The 24758-nt window shown below is 37.9% G+C and overlaps 1 protein-coding gene across 1 annotated transcript; it reads left to right on the top strand.

Annotated features, from left to right (window-relative positions):
- The first annotated feature begins 7967 nt into the window (after positions 1-7967).
- On the top strand, positions 7968-22376 carry LOC307157906 (uncharacterized protein). The gene is made up of 3 exons (XM_079869901.1): positions 7968-8019; positions 8696-8911; positions 19649-22376. Exons 2-3 carry the CDS (start codon positions 8755-8757, stop codon positions 21052-21054), a joined length of 1563 nt encoding a protein of 520 aa, XP_079726027.1. The 5' UTR covers positions 7968-8019; positions 8696-8754; the 3' UTR covers positions 21055-22376.
- The last annotated feature ends 2382 nt before the right edge of the window (positions 22377-24758 follow it).

The following is a 24758-nucleotide window of genomic DNA, read 5'->3' on the forward strand; positions in this document are numbered from 1 at the left end:
AACTTAATACATGCAAGTAATTATGACTGAAAACATACAGCAACTCTAGGGAGTACACAGCCATGGATATATGTTTATATATAGGGCTATACAGCCATCTACTGGTTACACAACCATATTACAGATGATAAATACTGCATGACTATGACATATTTACTGCTGTAAAATCCCTTAAATATATATATATATATATAATAAATCTTTTAAGTCTGCAACTTGTTACTATATGTGGGAGTTCAAAGCATTTTGTATTGTTAGATTATAATACATTTCCTTTCTCATTTTCCAGGAAGTGGAGCAACTTTTCCATTAACAAAATTCTGATGCTGATGGAGTGATAGTACCAGATCCACTGTCCCTGTCAGACAATAATCTTACTTTGTTCAGACACATCACCTTTGAATGACTGGGATCTTGATCTACAGACACCTGATTTATTTTATTTTAATATAAACTAGCAAATATTTTAATTTCCTCTAGATTAAAACAAACACGGTTCACAAGTACACAAGAGGTTGCACTTTATCCTTATTAATCTATGCTGATCTTGGATTAGCATACCAACAGAATATGAATGTTAAGGGCATAGTTCACCCAAAAATACAATTCTCTCTTATTTTACTCACCCTCATGCTGTCCCAGATGCATTTTACTTTCTTTCTACAGATAAACACGAATTAAGATTGTAAGGAAAGTAATCCATCTCTGCGAGTCCTAAAGACGCTTTAAAAACTGCACACAGTGACTGACCGTGACGTAATGCGACCTCAGTGGATGAATCAATGCCTTCTGAAGTCAAACAACAGGCTAGATAAGAAAAATACTAATAATATGACTGTTTTAACTATTAAAAATCAACTGTCTTAAGTACATGGTTTACAATCCACTTGTATTATGGACTCACAGAGATGGATTATTTCCTTAAATATCTTTGTCTATGTTTAAGTGAAGAAGAAAGTCATATACATCTGGGATGGCATGAAGGAGAGTAAATGATGAGAGAATGCTCATGTTTTTGGGTGGACTATCTTTGTTCTGCTTGTATCCAGTCACTACTTTGTTACTTGTACTGCAACAGGAACTGCTCAAAGAATCATTGCAACATTTAAAATGTATATGAATTTTAAATATGTATTCTGTATTTGTAATTGTGTATTTTGTATAGCAATGTATATCATGAGAATACTGTGCATTACATGTATAGTATGCAGTTAATGTTTTGTGGATTCTGGTCTTTCCTGTCACAACATATTTGCATCCAAGACTTTCACTCTGATACTTGTGTATATGCTTTATTGACAGTAAAGAATGTAAATTTATTTGAATTCATATTTTCAATTACATTCATTTAACTGGTTGTATAATTCACAATTGAAACGGTTGATGATTGTTAAAATATATTTTCAATTTTAAATGTTAGAAGATAGTGTTAATTAAATGAAATAACTAAATACAATTATCAATTTTAAAAAAATGGCAACAAGAACATTCTTTCTCTGACATATGTAATGAAATGCCCTTTGAGGTCTGTATCTGACAGCAGGCCACGATTGTAATTTTCATATAGTTTCAATTAGGGATGGCCCGATACCGATACTGGCATCGGGGATCGGGCCGATACTGTCCTCATATACTCGTACTCGTACTCATAAAAATTCACCGATACCACGCACCGATACCACGTACATTTTGCAAAACGAAAATGGCCGCCGCGAATGCTTTGTGGAGGTGAACTGAGGCATAGGAAAGTATAATGTAGGCGGTTTGGGCTCATTTCACAGGGTTCGTACAAGGTGCGTGTGTATAGTAACATAGCTGTGGTGCGCGAGCTGATAAGAGAAAAACGCGCAAGTGGATTAAGTGCGCAACGGCACCTACGCGCGAGCTGGTCGAGCACATCCCTTTAAACAGACATCAGTGGAAAGTTTGTTCAGTCGGATGTCAATGGCAAAGAAAAGAAAACGAGGCATGTAGCTTATTAACGTTAACTGACCAGAGAGAGAGAGAGAGAGAGAGAGAGAGAGAGAGAGAGAGAGAGAGAGAGAGAGAGAGGGGGGGGGGCGAGCGCACTTCTGTTGAATGCTCTTGATTGCTGATCGTTCACTCAGCACATGTTATTTGGATGAAAACTAAATCGTTTAAGTAGAGTAAAACATGAACTGTTACCTGATTTAAAGGTCCCGTTCTATGCCCCTTTTCACAAGATGTAAAATAAGTCTCTGATGTCCCCAGAGTGTGTATGTGAAGTTTGAGCTCAAAATACCCAACAGATCATTTTTTACAGCATGTTTAAATTGACATTTTTTGGGGCTCAGAAAAACGAGCCGTTTCAGTGTGTCCCCTTTAAATGCAAATGAGGTGCTGCTGGACGACACAGGGGGCGGAGCCTCACGAGCTCGTGCTCAGTCTGTCAGGAAAAATTCATTTCACGGAATGATGATAATATCAGAAACTCTCAGTAACGGCGTTCATTTCGAGTCAGACAATAATGCCTACAGAGTCAGAGTGCTGTATACAGATGAAACAGGTATGGTTTAGTAGTTTAATTACGGTTATTATAACGTATTTGTCATCTGCTTGTATCCATTATTTATTAATAGCTATGTATCCTGGGGCGCTGTAAAGGGGGGGTAAACGATGACGATGACGATGACGATTCTCGGGGCCCACGACTAAGAGGGGGCCCAGAGAAGCCCCCAATAAAATTGTGTTGCTAAAAAAAAAAAGTATAGTAAAAATTATTAACTTTAAATTATTCTATTTGCTGTTTCCTGGTGTCAAAAAAATGTATTTGTTTAGGAAACACAAACGTCCGTGGGCCCCTCTCCCCCTCTCGATTATCATAAAATGGTTCAGTCCGCCCAAATTGTATCCAGGCAACACAAACAGCTTGACTTCACTTATAGCGCCGGTGTGATGAAGTATCATAGAACCGAACAGTTCGTTGGACCATTTTTCCTGCCGACCAAAATTTAATTATTTCAAATGTAGGCGCGTTGCGCGTGGCAAGCGCGCTCATAATGTAAGAGACGCCGGCGCGACCACAACATTGTCCAACATCAAATGTGCAAACGTAATGTAAGCGGAACGAAACTGGGCTACTCGTTATTGTGTGGTTGAAGGATCGCTTATCAGTTTGGACCAGTGCAGCGCGAGCGATCTTGATCAAGCGACACTGTTACACAGCGGTAATAAGAGATCCAGTAAATAAATCATTTGAATTCGCCACAGAAGTAATAACATCGCTGTGAGATCTAGTGAGAAACATTCACATGTCTCCGTTATTAACGGATCAAACAGCGCTAACGTGGAAACCTGGAAGAAACATTGTGCCATGAATGAACTAGTGTCCACAGATCTGCAACATTCACCATGGATTTACTGTAGTAACACTAACTGCAACCATGGAAGTTTGGCAGGAATAGTAGGCTATAATGCCTTCAAGTAACATTACGTTGGTTTTATTTTGACATTATGAATACAATTGCTGCCCTCAAATGTTAATCTGAACTAAAAATAGACCTTTGTTTATAACTACTACAATATTAGGTTACATTTCATTTTTTCCAAGGAGCTGTTTTGTTTATGCTCCTAAGAAGAGTCAATTGTAGCTCCATCATTGGTCAAAGTGTGTTACTTTTAATAAATAAAATAAAATAATAATAATGATAAAAAAATTCTCTGGCATTTATTTCTTTTTGCTGTATCGAAAACGTACCAAACCGTGACACAAGTGTATCGTATTGAACCGAACCGTGAATTTTGTGAACCGTTACACCCCTACTATCTATATCTCTCTTACCTATCTGTCTACCCCTCTGAAGCAATGGTTGAAGCAATTTGAATGCTGAGAAACTTTACTAAGACGATTTGAAAAGTTAGTTTATCTGTTTATTGTTATGAATGTTTGATATTTACCAAAAACATCACTTTGCAGTGTGTTGTTGAATGAGTTTTTGTATAATAAATGTATTTTTAATTAAAACACTTGTTAGTAATAGTCATTATTGGGATTTGATCTGGTGTTTTACGACTGCATAATGGGTGCGATGTAGGTCTTAATTTTCATTAAAGTGGTCTTAAAAAGGTCTTAAAAAAGTCTTAAATTTGGGGTGATAAAACCTGGGGAAACCCTGGAAAGAGGCAAAGGGTCGACGTCTGTTACCTAATATTTTACAAGAAAAGGTGGGTTTGTAAGTAGGCCTAAATTGTTAGTGGACCGCCCGTGACAATGATCGTAGCCTACGGCACTTTTCTGTGCGTACGCACGCTTTGTACATGAGGCCCCAGGTCTCTACGGTAGCATTTTTCGACAAGTTAGCACGTTTCGATAGAGCAGGGTGCAGCGGGTGCACGGCTTTGCCTCACATACATACAAATATAAATATGATTTTATGTAAATTAATATGAAAAAAGTCTCAGCTGTGTTGGGGGCCCTGTCAAGATTCTTTTCATGGGGCCCAAAATCCTTAGCAGCGCCCCTGTATGTATCCATTATTTATTAATAGCCTACAAGTCTGCTGTCTGAATGATGATCAAACATGTAAAGTTACTGATGAGTTTAATAAAGTTTATTGTACATCACACAAAAGATGAAGCGTCAGTTTTACTTCAGAAAATCACCGTAAGAGCTGAGTAAACACAGTAGGCTAAGTTATAAGAAGTGCGCAAGTAGCCAGTAGAGTTGAGGGAGCATTCCTGTGGGCGGAGGTTAGTCTAAACACGGTTCTGGTGATGTCACTAATGCAGGATGTAGAGGGGTGTAGTCCAATCGAGACGTTTTTTTGTAGTCAACTTCTGTTAAATAAAATATCTCGCTTGGCATTGAACTTTGAGCTTTATAATTTTACAGATATTATTTATGCTCTAACAGCAACATTACACACTAACTAAAGTTTGAAACATGGAATCGCATGCAACGGGACCTTTAAGTATAACGAGTGGTTCCCTACATTATTACAGGACGTGTGCAGGTCAAGAAGTTCCATGAACGCAAACATCCAAAGCGTGCGCCCCGCAAACCAGCATCTCAGTGCGCGAATACTTAATTAAATTGTCTTGCGCTTGTACTGACGAATTCACACAAAATTAGGTAAAAACGCCCGTCTTGGCGAGTATCCTATAGGCTAGTAAACAAAGTCGGTTATATCTCAAATGAACGTAGCATGTTCAAATGCGATCCGTGTGTTCGGTCTTAAAGGGGCAGCAGTTTAATAAACCTGCTTCTGTGTTTTAATGTTAATCACACAAAGGACAAAGAAATTACTCACTGCTCTTGACTAAATAGGCTACCCTTTTCAACTTTACAAAAATATCTATCTATATATAATTTATACAGTAATGAATATGCTTTTTTTCACATTTGATTACTTTATTCAAATTTCTGTACCTGTTAGATCTACCCGAAAAACTCTAAAAACACTGTTTATTTCATTTGTAGCCTTTCTTTGTTCTATTTTATTTATTTGTCCTATTTCTAATTCGATTGTTTGTTCTTATTTTGTCACTGACTGCTTACTTGTTTTAAATTCACATTAATTAGGATGGTAGTTTTTGTTGTAGTATCAAGATTGGATTAAATAATTGATATTTCACTGGTTTTGACAAACATTTGAACATTTGAATTTGATGAACAAATTAAGCCAACTAATATGATGTATATTCTTTTGGTTTATCAACTAATACATTTAAAAATTACAAATGCAGTGTAAATTCAGGTATCGGTTACGGTATCGGTATCGGCGAGTACCAAAAATCAAAGTATCGGTATCGGACTCGTTCTGCAAAAAGTGGTATCGGGACATCCCTAGTTTCAATTCCTCTTATTTAAGTGATCATTCATTTTTATGGTGTAAATGTATATCATGCTAACAATGAGCAGTGTGATGGCCATGGTTGCCAACCTTGATTACCTGAAGTGAAACTTTCTTGACGGCTGAATATATCACACACGTTTGCTAGTATTCTCTTTAAATTGTAACAGCTGAACCTAATCAGAGCCTAACATGCAAAGGAATCATCATGAATAAACAAATATTCTCCGAAAACATTGGACACTACAATATTTTAAGTATTATATACAGTACTTTAATGTACAAGTACACCTGAATAGACTGAATAGATCTCTTGTGCTTCTAAAAGCTTCTGTCGACTTAGTAGCAGCAGCAAGTAAATAAAGATCAAATAAAAAAAAAACATAACTTAATACCACTAAAAAGAACTGGAAACCTGCGCTTACAGACGCTCAAATCCACACATAAACACAACACTGACGTCTTCACTTCCAGGTCAAGAAGCTGTCACTCAAAAACTCAGTAGCCAATGAGAACACACTGCTACTAGCCCTGCCCCCACGAGAGAAACGTGTCAGAACGGTGAACGAAAACTCAGGCAGCGTAAATTAAAACTCTGGAAGCGCATTTGTAAGTTCAGATCAGCGATTGAAATATGAGAAATAGTTAGCAAAACATGCAGTGTATTAAAAACGAAGTAAAAAATTTGCCTGCGATTTATTTTTTTACAGTTTCAAAGATATTTTATTTAGTTTCAATTTATATTTTCATTAGTTTCTTGAAAAGCTACGTTCATTATTATTGGCACAAAACAAAATTCCATAGCCATGAAGATTTTAAACCCGGAAGATGAAAATAGGGGGAAAAAACTCAAATTTAACCATTTTCCCCCAACTATTAAATCTAACAGATGCTAACATTGTCTTCAATGGTGTTCAACACACATACCTCTGTTAAAATCTTAGAAAATTTGGTTATAGGGTTTCATGACCCTTTAACTGTAACACAATACAACATTCAAGTATACATTCTTTAATGTGTTACTCACTACATTAGTCAGGTGACTTCATAGCTAGAAAACTAATGTGAAATTCTACTTAATTACAGCCAAAAGAGCATTTAGAAATGAAACTGAAATAAAAACTTGACATCTTTTCACTTAACAATAATATTTAAAGAGTTAACGGAAAGAAATACAAAAAATCCAGTGAACAAAAAAAAAAAAAAGTCTTTTACTTACCAGAATCCAAATGTGTGCTGTATATTGCTTGTTGCTTAGTATCAGCCTTCTCGCTTCACTGCTGCAATCCAGGCATGTTTTTGTTTTGTTTTTGGAAATCTAAACACTTTAAGCAACTATTGTATTTAATTGTACAGTACAATCATAACATAGTACAGCCATATCCTAATTTCACAATGTCCTTTAACATAACAATATTGCTGGCCATAAACTGAGAAAGTGCGCGTCCAGTGTGCGATTCCTCGTGTTGTCCTAGAAGTGACGCGATGCGGTGCCGTGCTTCTCGTCCGGTGTGCGACCCCCTTAATTTTAATTTTGACATTTTAAATAGCAGGATTAAATAAATTATTACAATCCCACTGTACATCAAGCACATCCCGCCACTGTTTTGAATGCGCTCGACAACTAACCAGAAACGTCCAAGGAACAAAGACGTCACTTCCTTAAACCGGCGAATGGCCGTTGAAGTGGTCTGATAATTGGTGATTATTTATTTTTCTTCCTTTTTGATTTTCTTCAAACAGCAGCCAACATCAAACCTGACAACCATATAAAAGCCATATAAGCGAATCAAAAGTCTCTTTTAAAAGCCACCCACACCCCGAATTTGAATCAATACATAGCAGCAACTTGCAAAAAAAAAAAAAAGTATAACCTATTGTATAACTAACCTATTGTTTTTACACTCAAATTAACTTAATATGTCCATATTTTTCAAATTTGTTAAAAACACACAGACTCATCTGTATTTCAATTCGGACACATTAACTCTGCTTTATGAACTCATACACTCTTTTTAGCATGTTTGTTTTCATCACATTTGTAACAATTTTAATGCAGGGATTATCTGGTAAAAATAGTACATTTCAATGCACGTTTGTGATTTTAGACAGCAGAGTGTGAACAGGACTTTTAATTTGGTACGGTGACATGACGTCATAAGGCTGCGCTGCGCTCACTCATCTGTTGGGATTCGACTAAAGAAAGGTTTGTTTCAAGAATTTATTGTTCAAATCGATAGAAACCGTGCAGTAGCCTATTTGTTATTTATTTACATTATTTTTCAAACGATTTGAAAGTAGTTATTTATTATTGATTAACATTGTAAGGCTTTATATGACTTTAATGAAGGATATTTTTGTGAGTAAAGCGCATAAACACATGAGAAACAGTAAACGTGCGTCTCATTTCACTCCCTCTATCGTGAATCAGTTTATCATAAACACGAATTCAGTCACTGGTCAGTAGTGATGGAGAAACCGAGCTTTTCGATACTCCGAGTCAATTGAATCAAATACTTTGCGAAATGATTCAGTGATTCGAATAGTTTGAATCACGACACATGAACGAGAACAACTAACACTTAAACATGTGTAATGTAAAACAGCTTTTACAAACCAACTGCTAATGTTTTCATGAAAGTGTAATAATTTAAATATTGGCTAAAATGTAGATCATAAATATCTAAATGTGAAGTGCCAGCATAGTTTGTGTTCTTATATTAGTTTGCAGAGTTAGTTTTGAGTGTGTTATACTCTAATCAGATTTAAGTCCATTAACTCTCTTTCTGACTGACTCTCTTACCAGTGAACTGAACTACTGAACTAGATCTGATTGAGACGTGTGGATTTATTTTCTTTCTGTTAATTCTCATCTTAAACAGGACAAACACACAGAAAAACTCCTGGTGAAGCGACTGAGATCCACGTGACTATTATAAAGATGGCGTTTATTAAAGAGGAGACTGAAGACATAAATATGGTGTTTATTAAAGAGGAGATTGAAGACATAAAGATGGCGTTTATCAAAGAGGAGATTGAAGATATGGGGATTGAAGAAACATTCAGAGTCAAACATGAAGAAACTGAGGAACAAACAGGTTGGTTTCACTCATTTCATCTTTATTAAAATGTCCCAACTCTACAAAAATGGAGAATATAGCAGAAGTATAATCACACAGAGATTAATACAGAAGTAGCCTAAACAAAATAATTATTCTGTTTAACATTTAACCCAATATCTACTTCTGAATAGAGAGCAATGAAAAAGTCTGTATAAAATTTAAATATTCTATAAAATGTATCATTGTACTTCTATAGTATCATACTGAACTGGAGGGATTTTGTTTAATCCCAAACTGACTGATTTTTGCGGCCTAAAATGGCTAGTTTCGTAGCGGCTTTTCTCAAAAATTTGCGACAATATTTGCGCTGTTTCTTGTGTAGTTTTTCAGTGAAAATACACAACAGTCAACATTCTTCTAACCATTTTATTACTTTTCTGACCTCAAGAACCATTGGGTTCTGCAATTTCTAAAAGGAGAACAGTGATATTAACTTAAAAATATAATTTCAACATTTTATTTCAAATGTAACACAAAAAAAAAAAAGTTTTATTGAACAGGATTTTGTGAAACTGGGGTTGTCAGGTCCTCTAGAGGGGTCTATGCTCCCCCTTTAGAAAATGTTGTATATTTTAAAGGTATCAATACATTTTTTTATAGCCTATGTATCAAATATGATACAACAGTATTTTGAGCAACATTTATTTGTTCATCTCTCAATCATTATGTAGGCCTATTGCATTGCTTTGTGTTTTAAAATATAACAATTGACCTTCCCTTCATATTTTCAGCATATCATGGGCCATAAAAACCTGGGATATTAAATACATGACAAACTTTTTCTTTTATATTTTGTCAAAAGGTAAAAAAATGTTCCATTTTAAAAACAAAAAAAAGAAAGAAAGATTTTCTGACTATTATTTAATTATTTCAGGCTTTACAGGGTAGATAAATTAAGCCCTATGTGAGCGGGACGGGATTAGTTTTGCAAGGGTAGATGGAGTAATGTAATTTTACCAAAGGACGTCTGTAATAATAATTGCCAATTCACACGTGATAAGAAATCTCAGTAAAACTGTCAGAAGTGGGAGGGGTAACTTGGTTTTATGCACCGCCATCATCTTCCTGTATTACGTTGTTTCCTGATATCACGTGCGCAAACAGATATATAACCTATAACAGTGACTACGTTTACAAGCTGTCAATATTCGGGTTATGGTCGGGTTAAGGTCACTATTTGGGTTTCTGAAACATTCAGAATAACCCGTTTACATGCGTGAGTAGAGAGAGTTACTCCTGTATACATGGAATTTGTAATCAATTGGCAATATCCCGGTGTAAACGGCGACGCACAGATAGCGTCTGGACGTACGGACAACCTTAAGACGCAATATGCGTCATTTCCGATTCTTCTTCCTGTATCCAAAGACAACAACAACAGCAGCAGCACGCGGATAATGAATAGTTCGGGGCAGATAGCGATCGCCCTTTCCTCCTTGCTCCAAAAGTGTGTTGCTGTGCTGCGTCTCGCCATGTTTACCTCTACTTCTTCTTTACTTCCGGTATACTGCACGCGGGTTTTTGTATGCGCTGTCTCTACTCAAAAGACCAAGATTCCTTGCAAATAGAACATGCGCAGAACACAAATCAATGTTCCTTTTGATGGGGATGTGCCGATACGCGTTTACATGACCAAATATTCTGGTTAGAAAAGGGGTACCCCAGGGATCATATTCGGGTTTTTAAAAACCGGGATATGAGCATATTCGGGTTTTTGCCGGTGTTTACATGGTCGTGCGCGACCGGGTTATTGCTAATATTCCGGTTTTGAACGGGTTATTGGCTGCAAGTAAACGTAGTCAGTTAGGTCTGGTCTAACAATGTCTTACTTAAATTCTGCTTGGATTCTCTTGAAAATAGGCAATTACCTAAAATAGAAGTTTCATGCCTCTCACAAGTGCTTTCGACCTTCTTTTTGATATGAATGCTGTGGTAAACACTTGAGTTTTGCCACAGACTTGATGTGCCACCGCCCAGAACGCAACTGAATGCTTTTTCATGAGCCTCCATACTTTGAAAAACTGCAGAAAAATACTTTAAACAGGAAATTACGGAATATTTACGTACATTTACAGCTGATCTATTCACACGGGATTAGTATTACCCAAGGTAATTTTTCTGGACCTTTATACAGAAGGTAAAAGTCGCCTTAATCTTTACTGACATTGTCAGTAATGATTACTGAGATGCACATTCGGGTATGTATATCCGTGGGACTCGCATGTGGCGCTGAAATCTGTCTCTTATTAGCAATCACGCCCTGCTTCATACCACAGTCACGTTAAAAACATCAATGTATTCATCATCTATAAACATTATTAGATCCTTCAGCATGACGAAAAGTCCCATCATTCCGCTTATCACTCCGTCATCAACCTATGCCTTTGTTATTGTAAGAGGTTAGCAATCCCTAGCGGCAATTTTTTTTTTTTTTTTTTACATATTGTAGATTTAAGCCAATCCGGTCCGAATAGGGCTTAAGTATTTCTACAATATAGCAAAAAGAACCTTAAACAACAGTGGTCTACTTTTAAAGAATACACAAAATGTATAAAATAAACAAATGTTTCAAATAGATTAAAGTGCAAAAGAACATAACTATAAAGAATCCGTACACAAGTCAGAAAGGTGTCGTAGCCTGCTGTCTTTATATTACTGAATTTTCATTCTACTTGCCTTGTTCCTTTTTGCTACTTGCGTATTGACTTGGAAGCAGCAGACGTCTTTTTGACGGGTGATTGCCATGGTGAATCGTAATTTCGGAGCTCTATTGATTATGGCTTTTCATAGTCGCGGTGCACGCTTTTAAATCCGAGTCAACCTACTCAATTCCCGATATGTCGTCATACGGGGAAAGGTAACCTTCCCTTTCTCTGCTTTACCTGCCCAGAGAATTTGGCCCACCCATGAGAAAATGAGCTGCGCGAGCGCGATATTGTTTTTTCCTCGAGAGACATCAGGGCTTGCAAACGAGCGAAGCATGGCAGTTGCTCAGTGTTTGAATGTACAAATGAAAACAAGTATTTTTTTAGTTCCTTTATCCGAGCCTCTGAAGAACCAGTGAGTTATAATTTTTTTCTCTGGAAAGGCGCTGGCATAACTTACCAAAGTTTTGTATGGTCCAAACATTTCACCGACGACTGTTTCCTCAACTTGGGCCAAAACAGAGCTGACCTTGCTGAATATCTGAAAATAAATCGATTGAGCTACCAAGCAACAATTTCTGATGTTTAATTGTTCAAGTTCAGACAGATTATCTTCTCTATCAAAGTCATTCAATACTGTTTATGTATTAGTAAATCAAGCCAGTGACTAAACGATCAACTTCATGCATTCTTGTATAAGAAAATAATCTTATTTAAACTGTGATTAAAATGTGTACAGAAAGCGATCAAAGAACAATCCCTTTCCAATCAGCCAAGCTTTCAATCACACAACACGAGTTTATCTGGACATTTGCCAAAACTCGTTATGAAAACAATGATGCTGTTAAACTGCACAACGAAGATCTTACTGTACTTACCTCATGTTTGCATTGGTGAAAGCATTAGTGAGAGCAGCAGACACACCCTTCAAATAGAACGTTCAAATCAGAGGCTAAAATCAGGCTTGGAAAAATGCCTTTTATTTCTAAATTCTGACAAAACATTTTTTATTACGTTTTCTGCAGACATATAAAGGGTGTTACAACAGATGTAAAATGAAACAAGGTGTCTGAAAGAAAAAGAAAATCAACAGAACAGTTCCACACAGCAATATAGACCCCCACCCATCAACCCCTAAGGCCACCCGTAGCACTCACAAGTAGATAATAAAAAAATTTCAAGGTGGATGCATTGCAGTACCTCTCTTATCCAATCGACATGTGATGCTTCCATTTAAGGAGGATGGCACGCCTGGCCAGCAAAGTAGTAAAGGCAATGACGCAGTTCGCTGTAGCTGGTATACATGTGATTGGGGAAAGGCCGAACATGACAGTCAAGGAATTAGGGACAAAAGTGTCATTGAGGGCCTGTGAGAGAGTTCTGAAAATGTTGGACCAATAGTCTGATAGCACCGGGCATGACCAGAACATGTGAAGATAATCGGCTGGGGATTGTCTGCATCTGTTAACCTGTTAAGCTGCAACCCCACTTTTGAAAAATCCCCAGAAATGACATACCCAAACTGAAACAGATACAGTTCATGAACCCTTTGCACTAAAAGCACAAGTATGATCTCATTTGAAAGCTGACACCTGGTAGTTTATTGTAAATGTAGAATTAATTATTGTCATAATGAGTTGTTTTTTTTAAAATAGCTTCAAAATTTTGTAAAGTTATTAGAATTTTTTTTTTTATGAAACATATTAATGAAAATAAAATTGAAGTTGGCACTGGAGCAATCTAGAAATGCACTACAGCTAAAGCCACATGTCTAAACATTTTATATTTAAAATATGAAGATAATAAGTCTAAAACTCTGTATTTAGTTAAATGTTTTTCAAGATCATGTCATGACTTTATTTTGATTAGGCTACTCTAAAAATGCTACTGATGTTTAGTCGTCTTCTAAGCATCCATTCAGACTTTTGTCTCTATTGTTTTGTGGTGCAAACGAGCCCCATTCAGTCTCAGTCTCCCCCTGCACACATTCACACCTCTCCAGACTGGTTATGGCTCGAAATATGCATTTCTTTTGTCTGCATTATAGTTACTAACGACTGGCTATTCACAGCCTATTCATAGGGTTTCAATCCCTAATTTCTTTTATCAAAGTTCTCACTTCACATTTGAAGTGCACTAAATAGTGGTCAAATGCACTAAAACATATCAGTAAGCATTCTTATTTAGAACAAAATTCATAAAAGAATAACCCCTGGTGGCAGGTGCACCTGGGCTAGCTAGCATGTTAGCTTAGCACACCATCAATACACGACCATTTATGAGATTAAAACCATGTTTGTGCTCCAAACTTACTTCATAATGCAATCGAGTGTTTTAAATAATCTTCTGTGATATAATTTGGCTTCAGATAAAAAAAAAATCAGACAGAAAACATTATTTATAGTTTTATGCACGATGATAAAGTCTATATCGATTAGCATTACATTATAAATATAATCTATTATTATAAAAATACCTGGCATGGCTTGAAGAACACAGGCAAATCAAATATCATAGCAAACATGTTTATTGTCTTCAAAACATGCATATTACAGCGGGATCTCTGTAGCTTTGTGTGTAGCAGTGACGTCCTGGAATGTCACATGATTATGGCTCTTCTTCATGTCCCATATATGGATTATTTTTTGTGCATATAGCGCCCTCAGGCTATTGGTATGAATTGAAAACACTGCACATCTCAGTAAGAAGCGATCATAATGATTACATCGACGCATTTGGGTATAAATTCAATAAATATTATTCCTGTCTTTAGAAATATGACGTGAATCTATGAGAATATATCAATATTTCTCCAAGTTTGCACATTTTTGAGCTAAAAGCCCTGAAGGACGCTGTTTTGTGTATCGCTGTCATGACGACAGCACGGGAGTTTTTTATGAATGAAAGAGGCTGACGCGCATAATTCATATTAAAGGTATCGACTCATTTTTTCATTTCATAACTCCTGACACAAATTAAGACATAACTGTCACTATAAGTTTCTCAGAATACAATAGTGGTCAAATACTGAAACTTGAGTATTATATCTTTTTAATGATGTATAGTTTGTCAAGGTATAACATTAAATCTGATAGTAACTTTGAACTATATAAATAAAAAAACGCTTCAGTGCGCCCACGCACTGGTGAAGCTTAACAGGTTAAAGACATCACTTCTGTTAGGAAACAATTTAGCCAGTCTGGCATTAGTGAAATGAGCTCTGTGAAGCACTTCACATTGTATTAGGGCATGTCTATCACAAATAGATGAAGAGTGAACTAAACTGAGAATGTTTTTCCACTGGTCAACGGAAATGTCAATGCCCAAATCTTGCTTCCAGATTAGTTTAAGGGAGTCAATTGGAGATTATTTTACCATAAATGGTTGAAATCAGTTGTCTTTGACCAGAGTCGAAGGTGAGAACTGAATCAATTTCTGATTCGGGAGGACGATTGGGAAAATGGCAGCCTGGTTAAAACCAGACCCTTCTCAGTTGAAACTGAGTGTAGGGTCTGGCGAAGCTATGTAGACAATTCATTTCCAAAGGGGTGTCACCAACCGATGTAGCTCCCTTCGCAGGGAGCTTGATTGACAGGCGATCTAACCAATCATAATCCGCCATCCGCCTTTTTGTCTGACAAAGCAGTCAGGAGAGATAGCAGATTAACATGGGAGGATTTGAACATGAATAACGGAGTGCACTGACGTCTTTCCGCGGTTAAAACAACAATCCTTCCCATGTTCATTCATGTTTATTTGATGCTATAAATGAACTAGAAGGAAGTGATGATTGGTTCACGAGCAGCTTTAACTGATGCTCTACAGCGATCTGTCAGACACATTAAAGAGCCACAAAACGGTATATAAGAGGAGAAGACTTCGTTTTCATACAGGTCGTTTAGAGTAGAGAGACTCTTAGCTGCCCAAATATCAAAGAAGCTGTCTGAAAGGGACGGGGAAAATAAATGATTATTTGAAATTGGCATATGAATCGATGCTCTATGTAGACCAAAATTGTTTTCTGAACTGATGCCAAATCTTGCTCGATTTTGTGTACCCCCAAGGGGAAGCTGGGAGCAGATATTAGAAAGTAAATAACGAGAGGAAGATATCTCTATATGCACCCAGAGCGGACTAGAGGCACAACTTTTAAGGCCAACCCAATATAGAAATTTATAGATGTTACATGCCGAAAAGTAGTATCTCAAATTTGGCAGTGCTAAACCCCCTTCAGATTTGGGAAGCTGAAGAACTGACTTCCTGATGCAAGCTGGTTTGTTATTTCAAAGGAATCCATTCAATTGCTGATCTAAATTAGCAAAAAAAGGATTTATTAATGGAGTCTGGAAGATGCTGGAAAAGATACAAAAACTTCGTCAGGATAACCATTTTAATTTGGTTTGCACGACTTATTTCAGAAAGGGAAAGGAACTCCACCTAGCAATATCTGACTTGCATTTTTCCAAAAGTGGTGTAAAGTTCTTAAAAAACAAGTCTTTAAGCGAACCGGTGATAAATATCCCCAGATATTTAAACCCATCCAAGGCTAATTTAAAGGGGAGTGAGGAAGAGATTTAGCCAAATGGTTAACAATTAAAAAAAATAACTGGCTTTTTTGAAAGTTCTAACTTGTACCCTGATAGGCAGCCAAACTGTTCTAGAACAGATAGTATATGGGGGAAAGAAGCTATGGGGTCGGAGACGTACAATAACAAATCGTCTGCATAAAGGGAAAGTTTATGGACCAAGCCATGGCATATTCTGACAATTTTTGATGAAAAAAACATACTAACATTATAAAGGCACCCCAGGAAACATTATTAAATAATCCATGCCATGGGACCTTTAATTCACTGCTTCTGGTGTGTTTTATCAGGGTTGGAGCTGTACTCTGCAGGAAAGGTAGATTTCCAGGAACAGGACATCTAGTGCAGGGGTGGCCAACATCAGTTCTGGAGAGCCACAGTTTTTCTCAAAACCTTGTCAAAAACACCTGAACAAGCTAATCGAGGTCTTGAAGGTTACTAGAAAGCTTACAGACAGGTGAGTTTTTATCAGGGGTTGGAGCAAAACTTCAGGATTTTGGCTCTCCAGGACCGACACTGGCCACACCTGATCTAGAGTGTTTATTACGTTCCTATTCTTTGCTGAGGAAAGCACATCTCATAAGCATTTATTCTTACACTGTCAGAGTTTTTTTTTTTTTTTTTTTTTTTTAAGTTGCCATCCACCACCAGCATTTTTATTGATTTTCACTTTCGTCAATGGCAGGAGAGCATTGTGTCATAAATGAGTGATAATCTCATCATTGGACGGGAAAGAGTTAAGAACCACTGTTCCTGGATGATAAAGATTTTTTATATTAAAACTTTTTATCAAAATCAAATAAAACATAAAGGATGCACTTACTCCGCAGGGTGGCTGGGCGATCCCTTAGAGATAGGGTGAGAAGCTCGGTCACTCGGGAGGAGCTCAGAGTAGAGCCGCTGCTCCTCCACATCGAGAGGGGTCAGCTGAGGTGGCTCGGGCATCTGTTTCGGATGCCTCCTGGACGCCTTCCCGGGAAGGTGTTCCGGGCGTGTCCCACTGGGAGGAGACCCCGGGGAAGACCTAGGTCACGCTGGAGAGACTATGTCTCCCGGCTGGCCTGGGAACGCCTCGGTGTCCCCCCGGAAGAGCTGGAGGAAGTGTCCAGGGAGAGGGAATGGATGTACTTACACTAGGCGATCTGAACCGTGCCCGAGCACGTTTGACCCCCTAAGTCTGGTTTGTTTGACTAGTGTGACTAGTGTGTAGTCAAAAGACAGGCCGATGCCAATCTTTTGAAATCCGGGTCGGCCGATGGCCGATAAATGCTGCCGATTTATTTTGGCCGATATTTAGCCGATTATGTGCTTGTTTTTAACCTCTATTTGAAAGATAAAATGTAACACAAATAATTACTTAAGATAGACAAAAATTCTCAACAAAAACATTTACTGAACACTTTTTAGCAATATGCACTTGTACAAAAGACAAAAAGACCTTGAGATATGTTTGGTAATTGTACCTGAATGAATTGAAAATTAATTTGCTACATTTCAGATTAATATATTTGGTTTCCTTAACATTTTAATTACTAAACACTTTGCAGTTTGAATGATGTCCTGATAAACAAAATGACGGATTATGTTTTTATGTTTCCACTGTTCAATCGCGCCCGCGCCTCTCACACACACACACGCGCGCGTTTGCACACACACACACACACACACACACACACACGCGTTTGCACACAAATATAAGTAAACACTTTGCGACTTTAAACACACACGTCTTTTCGATCGCGCCCGCGCCTCTCTCTCTCTCTCTCTCTCTCTCTCTCTCTCTCTCTCTCTCTCTCTCTCTCTCACACACACACACACAACATATTCCAGCATTGCAATCTTTAGCAGCTACATCGCAGCTGGAGCTAAAGCAGAGCTACAGATTAGGTGTCCCTAAAGAACCCGCGTATCTAACAGTAGTTCCGCATTACTTTGCACGCGAGTTTTATTTATTTTTATAGCGTATATTTTCCGTGGAAATTTATACACGAACCGTGACGCATGTACCGTTTCGGTTCAATACGAATACATGTACCGTTCCACCCCTAGTCTACAGTGAAATACAGTCACACATTACACTACTGTTTGGCCAGCATTTTAACTGTGTTTAATCCAGCTACTAGCTAACGGAATGCTAAAGTTAACTGCTGACTAGTGTCAAGTGCAGCGAAGCGATGTTTCTGTTATTCTAACATCCGTTTTCAGAGCATCCAAGAGAAGCACAGACATAACAGTAGCACTGAAATGAAGCACAGAAATGCGCCTTGATATTCGGTCCGGTAAATATCGGTCGTTAAGGCTCCAGTGCCGTATTAGCTCCGGGTCTGTCTGTAGCTACCCAACCCTAGCGACAACGACGCTAGCAAAGCAAAGCCAGTCCTTCACTAGCATATAGTTGGTCTCTTTTTTTATTACTTATTTCTCTGCATTGAGTGGCAACCCTCTCAAATATAAGACACAAACAGAACAAATAAAAGTCTTAGATTCACTGTCTGTAAATTCTTGCTTACTTATTGTGACATGATAGCAACCCTTCTGCTGTGCTAATGCAACCGCAACTACGCTATCAATTTCAAAGTAGCCGAACGTCATGTCGCCTATTCATGTTTTTTCTCTAAGTTGGCAGTAACATATCAAAAGTTTTTAATTAAATATAAAGGAGTTTTCTCCAAGGAACTTAGCTCCTTCCTTTGGCATTGGATGAGGTCTGCTCACTCTGCTGGAGAATGACTCTAGGTGCAGCGTGTGTTGAACGTGGGTTCCACAACAACAACAACACTAGGCTGCCCACAGATGCGCCTGCCTAATAATCGGCTTGATACACTTGGATATTGGCCGATGCCGATTATGTTAAAAATGCAAAAAAATCGGCCGATATCGGTCGACCTCTAGTGATTGCTCCGCAAAATGCACCAGAGCACGGAACAGCTACTACTTTTGTGTGCGCTACTGTCATCATTACGATAGCAAACATATTCTACTACTATCTGAATAGTACACTTTTCAATTAATTTCATTCACTCGAGTATATTTAGGTTTATATCGGGTCCGGTTCTCACCTTATTGATAACCAGGAATTGTAGTTAGTGATTTAAAGCTACAAATTCCTCCAATGTCAGCTCTCTCCTAACAAGCTGTTGATCTTAATGTGATGAATAAGGGGCAAAATGTGCAGTGGTAGGATCCTAGGTCCCGGTTTTAAAACCACTGGTGTATTGAGGAAGATCTATATATGGAATGGGCAACTCTGATCAAGGATGGAGCTAAACTAAAATAGTGACCCTCCAGGACCAAACTCGCATGCAAATTTAACCCAATCCCACAATGTCTTTAGTCTTCAGGACTGCTTTGGTGTATTTGATTAGCAATGAAACTTAACTCTGCAAGACAGTGTAGGATAGAATAGGGTATAGAGCATACATTTTTTTGGTTTTGATGCTTTAAATGTCTAAATTAGATTTGTCTTTTTTTTCTGGCCCTAGACCCGATGGCACTGAAAGAAGTGAGTCATGAACTTAATGAAAGGGAAGAAGAGAAAGAACATTATGAAAAACATTATTTCATGACTGGAAAAAGATTGACACCGGCTAAAAAGAATTCCTCACAAAAAAGAGCTCAAAAGACAGGACCTAGAAGCAATTTCACCTGCCAACAGTGTGGAAAGAGTTTCAGACATAAAGGAAACCTTAATGTCCACCTGAGAATTCACACTGGAGAAAAGCCTTTCACCTGCCAACAGTGTGGAATGAGTTTCACTGAAAAAGGAAACTTTATAGCCCACAAGAAAATACACACTGTGGAGAAGCCGTACACCTGCCAACAGTGTGGAAAGAGTCTCAGACATAAAGGAAACCTTAAAGCTCACATGAGAATTCATACTGGAGAGAAGCCTTACACTTGCCAACAGTGTGGAAAGAGTTTCAGTCAACAAGGAAGCCTTATAGTCCACATGAGAATTCACACTGGAGAGAGTATTTTCACCTGCAAACAGTGTGGACAGAGTTTTAGTGGAAAAGGAAACCTTAAAGCTCACATGAGAATTCATACTGGAGAGAAGCCTTATACCTGCAAACAGTGTGGAAAGAGTTTCACTCGAAAAGAAAGCCTTAAAGTCCACATGAGAATTCACACTGGAGAGAGGCCTTACACCTGCCAACAGTGCGAAAAGACTTACACTCGAAAAGAAAGCCTTAATGCCCACATGAGAATTCACACTGGAGGGAAGCCTTACACCTGCCAACAGTGCAAAAAGACTTACACTCGAAAAGAAAGCCTTAATGCCCACATGAGAATTCACACTGGAGAGAAGCCTTACACCTGCCAACATTGCGAAAAGACTTACACTTGGAAAAGAACCCTCACCAGGCACATGAGAATTCACACTGTAGAGAAGCCTTGCATCTGCAAACTGTGTGGAGCGAGTTTTACTAGAAAAGGAAAACTTAATGCCCACATGAGAATTCACACTGGAGGGAAGCCTTACACCTGCACTCTGTGCGGGAATGGCTTCACACGGGAACAAGGCCTTAGGGAACACATGAATATTCACACTGGAAAAAAGCCATTTGCATGCAATCTGTGTACAAAGAGTTTCAGACGTAAATTAACTCTTAATTACCACATGAGAATTCACACTGGAGAGAAGCCATTCAAATGTGCTCAATGTGAAAAGAGTTTCAGATATAAAGATAACCTTAAGTGCCACATGAGGATTCACTCGAAAGAATTTAGTTGTCGTCAGTGTGGAAAGAGTTTCACAAATAGGAAACACCATAAGAATCATGTAATAACTCACACAAGAGAAAAGTTCCCATGTCTTCAGTGTGAGAAGAGTTTCCCATTTCAAAAAAACCTGAAACTGCATTTGCAAACTCATTCTGGAAAGTAATTGCTGCATTTATCAGTGTGACAAGGTTCAAAGAAGGAGCAATTTCAAAAACTTTTCTCTTGTCATCACGCTTACAGATACACTTGAACTGAGGCTCTGCAATTTAAAATGGAACCAGTAAATATGTATCTGTGTGAAATTATGGCTATATTCACATATCTGATTTTCCATAAAAAATGTTTTGTTGTCTTTTTTTTTACTGTGTTAGTCTATTCACATGACTTTTAAATGTGGCCTGTATCAGATACTCATCTTCTACAAGACTCCAGCCCGGAATGTTCATCACAAGTGATTCACCCATTGTGTCTATCCACACCTGACCATCTCCTTTGCACTTGTCACAGTCCTCCTGTATTTTTAGTTTCTTAGTAGAGACTGTTGTTTAGATATATTTTCTGTTCTTTTGTTTCAGTTCACATTTCTTATCTATTTGTGTCTATAGTTACAAATCATGTTTCTGTGGTTTCACTTGTCTTGTTTAGTTCCTTGTTTATCCCTTAGTATTTATGATATATGATGGCGCCTGCGTGTTTGTCAGCATGTCATCTGGCTTTGGAGTTTCTTTGTTTGTTTATGTGCATTATGTACCTATTCAGCTCTAGGCCTGCTTTTGGTGCTTTTTTGGCAAATGGTAACTCCATGTTTTGTTACGATCGTCAAACTCTTATTAGCATTCGGATGTTTTATTGGCATTGGTCCCCCGGGACTCTGTTGTTATGGATTCACTCCTCCTCCGTTTTTACTTTAGGTTCCCATGGAGCAGCTTCGGTAACTTTGTTGCCACCAAAGGAAGAAAGATCATTCGAAATGTGGTAAATAAATCTAAAGCCCTCTTTACACCTGGTATTAAGATGCATTTAGGTTGATTGGATCACAAGTAGATGAGGGAGACACATTCCCGTTTACAGCTGATGTTTTAATCTGTCTCTTTTGTCCGCTTTCAAGTCAAGTCATCTTCATTTATATAGCGCTTTTAACAATATAGATTGTTCCAAAGCGGCTTGATAGTGTTAATAGGAAATTAAAGTAACAGAGATTGTTTTGGCTTTATAGCAGGTCTAGAATAAAGTCATTTTTGAGCTAAAATTAGTTTTGATTGATTTACTTCCGTCACAACGATCATTGTTTATTAACTTAGGGGCCGCTAACACAGCACCATTTTAACAGAAAACTCTTAAGTAGTGATGCACCGATGTGAAAATTGTGGCCGATACCGATAACTGATATTAATTTTGCTGTTATGGCCGATACCGATATTTACCGATGTCGATATCTCTATAGAAAACACTTTTTTATGATAATTAAATAAAGAGCTATTTTCCAAAACACTTTTTTTTTTACTTTTGTAATTTATTTTCAGAAATTACTGATCGGGCATGTTTACCTGTGTGCAAAATATGTCATCAGATTTTCAGAAGAAAAAAATAAATATTTATATAAAAATAAATTTTTATAAAGGATACAAGTGTGTCCTGAATTCACACTATGAATAAGGATGAAAAGGCAATGAATAGTAGCCTGGTTAAAATCAGACCATTCTCAGTAGTAACTGAGTTATGGTCTGGCAAAGCTCCATAGACAAATCATTTCCAAAGGGGCGTCACCAACGGACGTCGCTCAAATGCCCAGTCAAGAGCGATCGTCATCGTGTAAAGCTGCGTCCCAATTCGCCTAAGTTACACTACACCATAAAAGTATGTACTCTTTTTGTGAAGAAAAGGTATTTACTTTTGAATGTGTAGCAAAAAAGTAGGCAAGCTTTGGGACTTACTACTTCGTCATCTTTATCGGACGGATCTGTCGCTTGCATCCTGTCACTTAAACTGCCCTGTCAATCATCGTGTCACAGTTAAAATCCTCTATTAAATCTAATTTAATTTCCTACCGTTTCGGAGAGAAATGTAGTAGCACGTTCATCTGCCAGTGGGTCTTTAATGGAGACTGTCCTCATGTGTTTGCAATTTGAATATAATAATGCATTTAAAAGTTGAACGGACGTCGCTCAAATGCCTCTGGGCGTAATTGCATAGACCTAAAACCAATCAGAGCGATCGTCATTGTGTTAAGCCCGCCTCATCGTTTCTGATTGGTGCTGCGATTTCTAGGCCATGGAAATGTGCTTGAATGCTACTTCTCAAGCAAATCTGAAATTGCCGGAAGTTGTCTGGGTTTTCCCAGGCTAAATGAATAGGCAATGTCAATGTCTGAGATTTTTGTATAACATGCTCATTGGGTTAAATGGTGAGATTGACAAGTGCTGAAAAACTGTGCTGTTGAATTTACACCTCCAGCCTAGTTTAACGATTGTGAAGGGTGCTCTGTATTTAACCTCTGTCATTAAGAAACATCCAGAAATTTCCCAGATATTTATAAACACCCCTCAGCAATCTCTGATATATTAAGTGAATCCCAACAAAATCCCAGTGCATAAACTTTCAATTATGTCCATGGTTCATGTCAACACAAGCTGAACACTTGCTAGGTGTACGTGCTACGTGCAGGCTAGAATAAAGTTGGGCTGCAACTATAGTGGATATTTTAATTGTTAGCGTGCTTTTCATCCATTCAATGGTGAAACGAAACTCTTATCACTCAAGGAAGATATTTTTCCACTTCCGCATATGTAACCTGTGAGAACACTGATGGCGTGCACATGTGTATTAAGAGTTCAGTCTATAGGTATGCGCGTTTGAATATATGTGTGCAGGCGTGTAGTCCTTCCCTACAAACCAACCCTCAACAAATTACTTGTCTGGCCTTAAAATTTATAATACAGAATCTTACTGCTTCAGCCTGGCCGCGCAAACCGAAATTATCCCGACAATGCTTTATCTGTAGAGAGTGTAGCGACAATGAGTATGAACCAAACACAGACTAATCTTCTTCCAGAAAATTAATGCAAACTCTCCGCTTCTCGCAAACGAAGGGGGGAAGATTTGTTCAGAACGTCTCATGATCCTCATCCATCTTGTCATCGGGGCCAGGCGCCAACCAGTCGGGCTGTTTAAAACTGACCCCCAGCACTAACGAAATAACTGGTCAATACTAGCTTTGTTGCAGACACGCTGACTTGTTAAGAGATGACCGAGACCCATCTTGGTCCCATGAGAGATGAACAAAACCTCTTTTCAGCAGGAACTATCCATGACCTCAGATTGGAATGCCTAAACTTTACACACCAAAAAGACTTTACATATCAAAATCCATAAAACTCATTCAAGAACAATTTTCAATGGACAACATCAGACATCATTCTATGTGTTTCTACGATATATGTGTCCGTTTAATATGCTTTAATCCCATATAATTCATGTAATTGTTATAATTATTATTATTAGATGTGTGAATGAAAGTGTGTACTGTTTCATATCAATGCTATCTTACGAACACAACTAGCAAGATGGCTGGAATTAAATCTGTGTAAAATGTTTCATATTCTGATAATTAGAAATCATGCCTAAACTGTTGCATCTGGTCTTTAAATTAGAGAAACCCCAGGGAAGACATGATTTATGACTTTGCAAACAAAGCAGCAGTCATGACATTTTTGTAGGAGTAGCCTGCCTAACAAACCTTTTTTGTTTTAAAAAAACCTTTAAAAACCAGCGCAGAGCGTTGGGGAAAAAAAGATAGTTCGTTCAAAATGTTCTGATACAGAAGAGCTCTCAACGAGTGCAGAACAAAGACGGAGACGGCAGATGATG

This window comes from Squalius cephalus (genome assembly GCF_949319135.1).
Source record: "Squalius cephalus genome assembly, chromosome: 4".
NCBI lineage: Eukaryota > Metazoa > Chordata > Actinopteri > Cypriniformes > Leuciscidae > Squalius > Squalius cephalus.

Bases quoted from the DNA above. Each gene is read 5' to 3' on its own strand.
- LOC307157906 (XM_079869901.1), top strand. From the start codon at position 8,755: ATGGCGTTTATTAAAGAGGAGACTGAAGACATAAATATGGTGTTTATT. The intron at 8,912-19,648 runs GTTGGTTTCACT...TTCTGGCCCTAG, and splicing joins AGAAACTGAGGAACAAACAG to ACCCGATGGCACTGAAAGAA.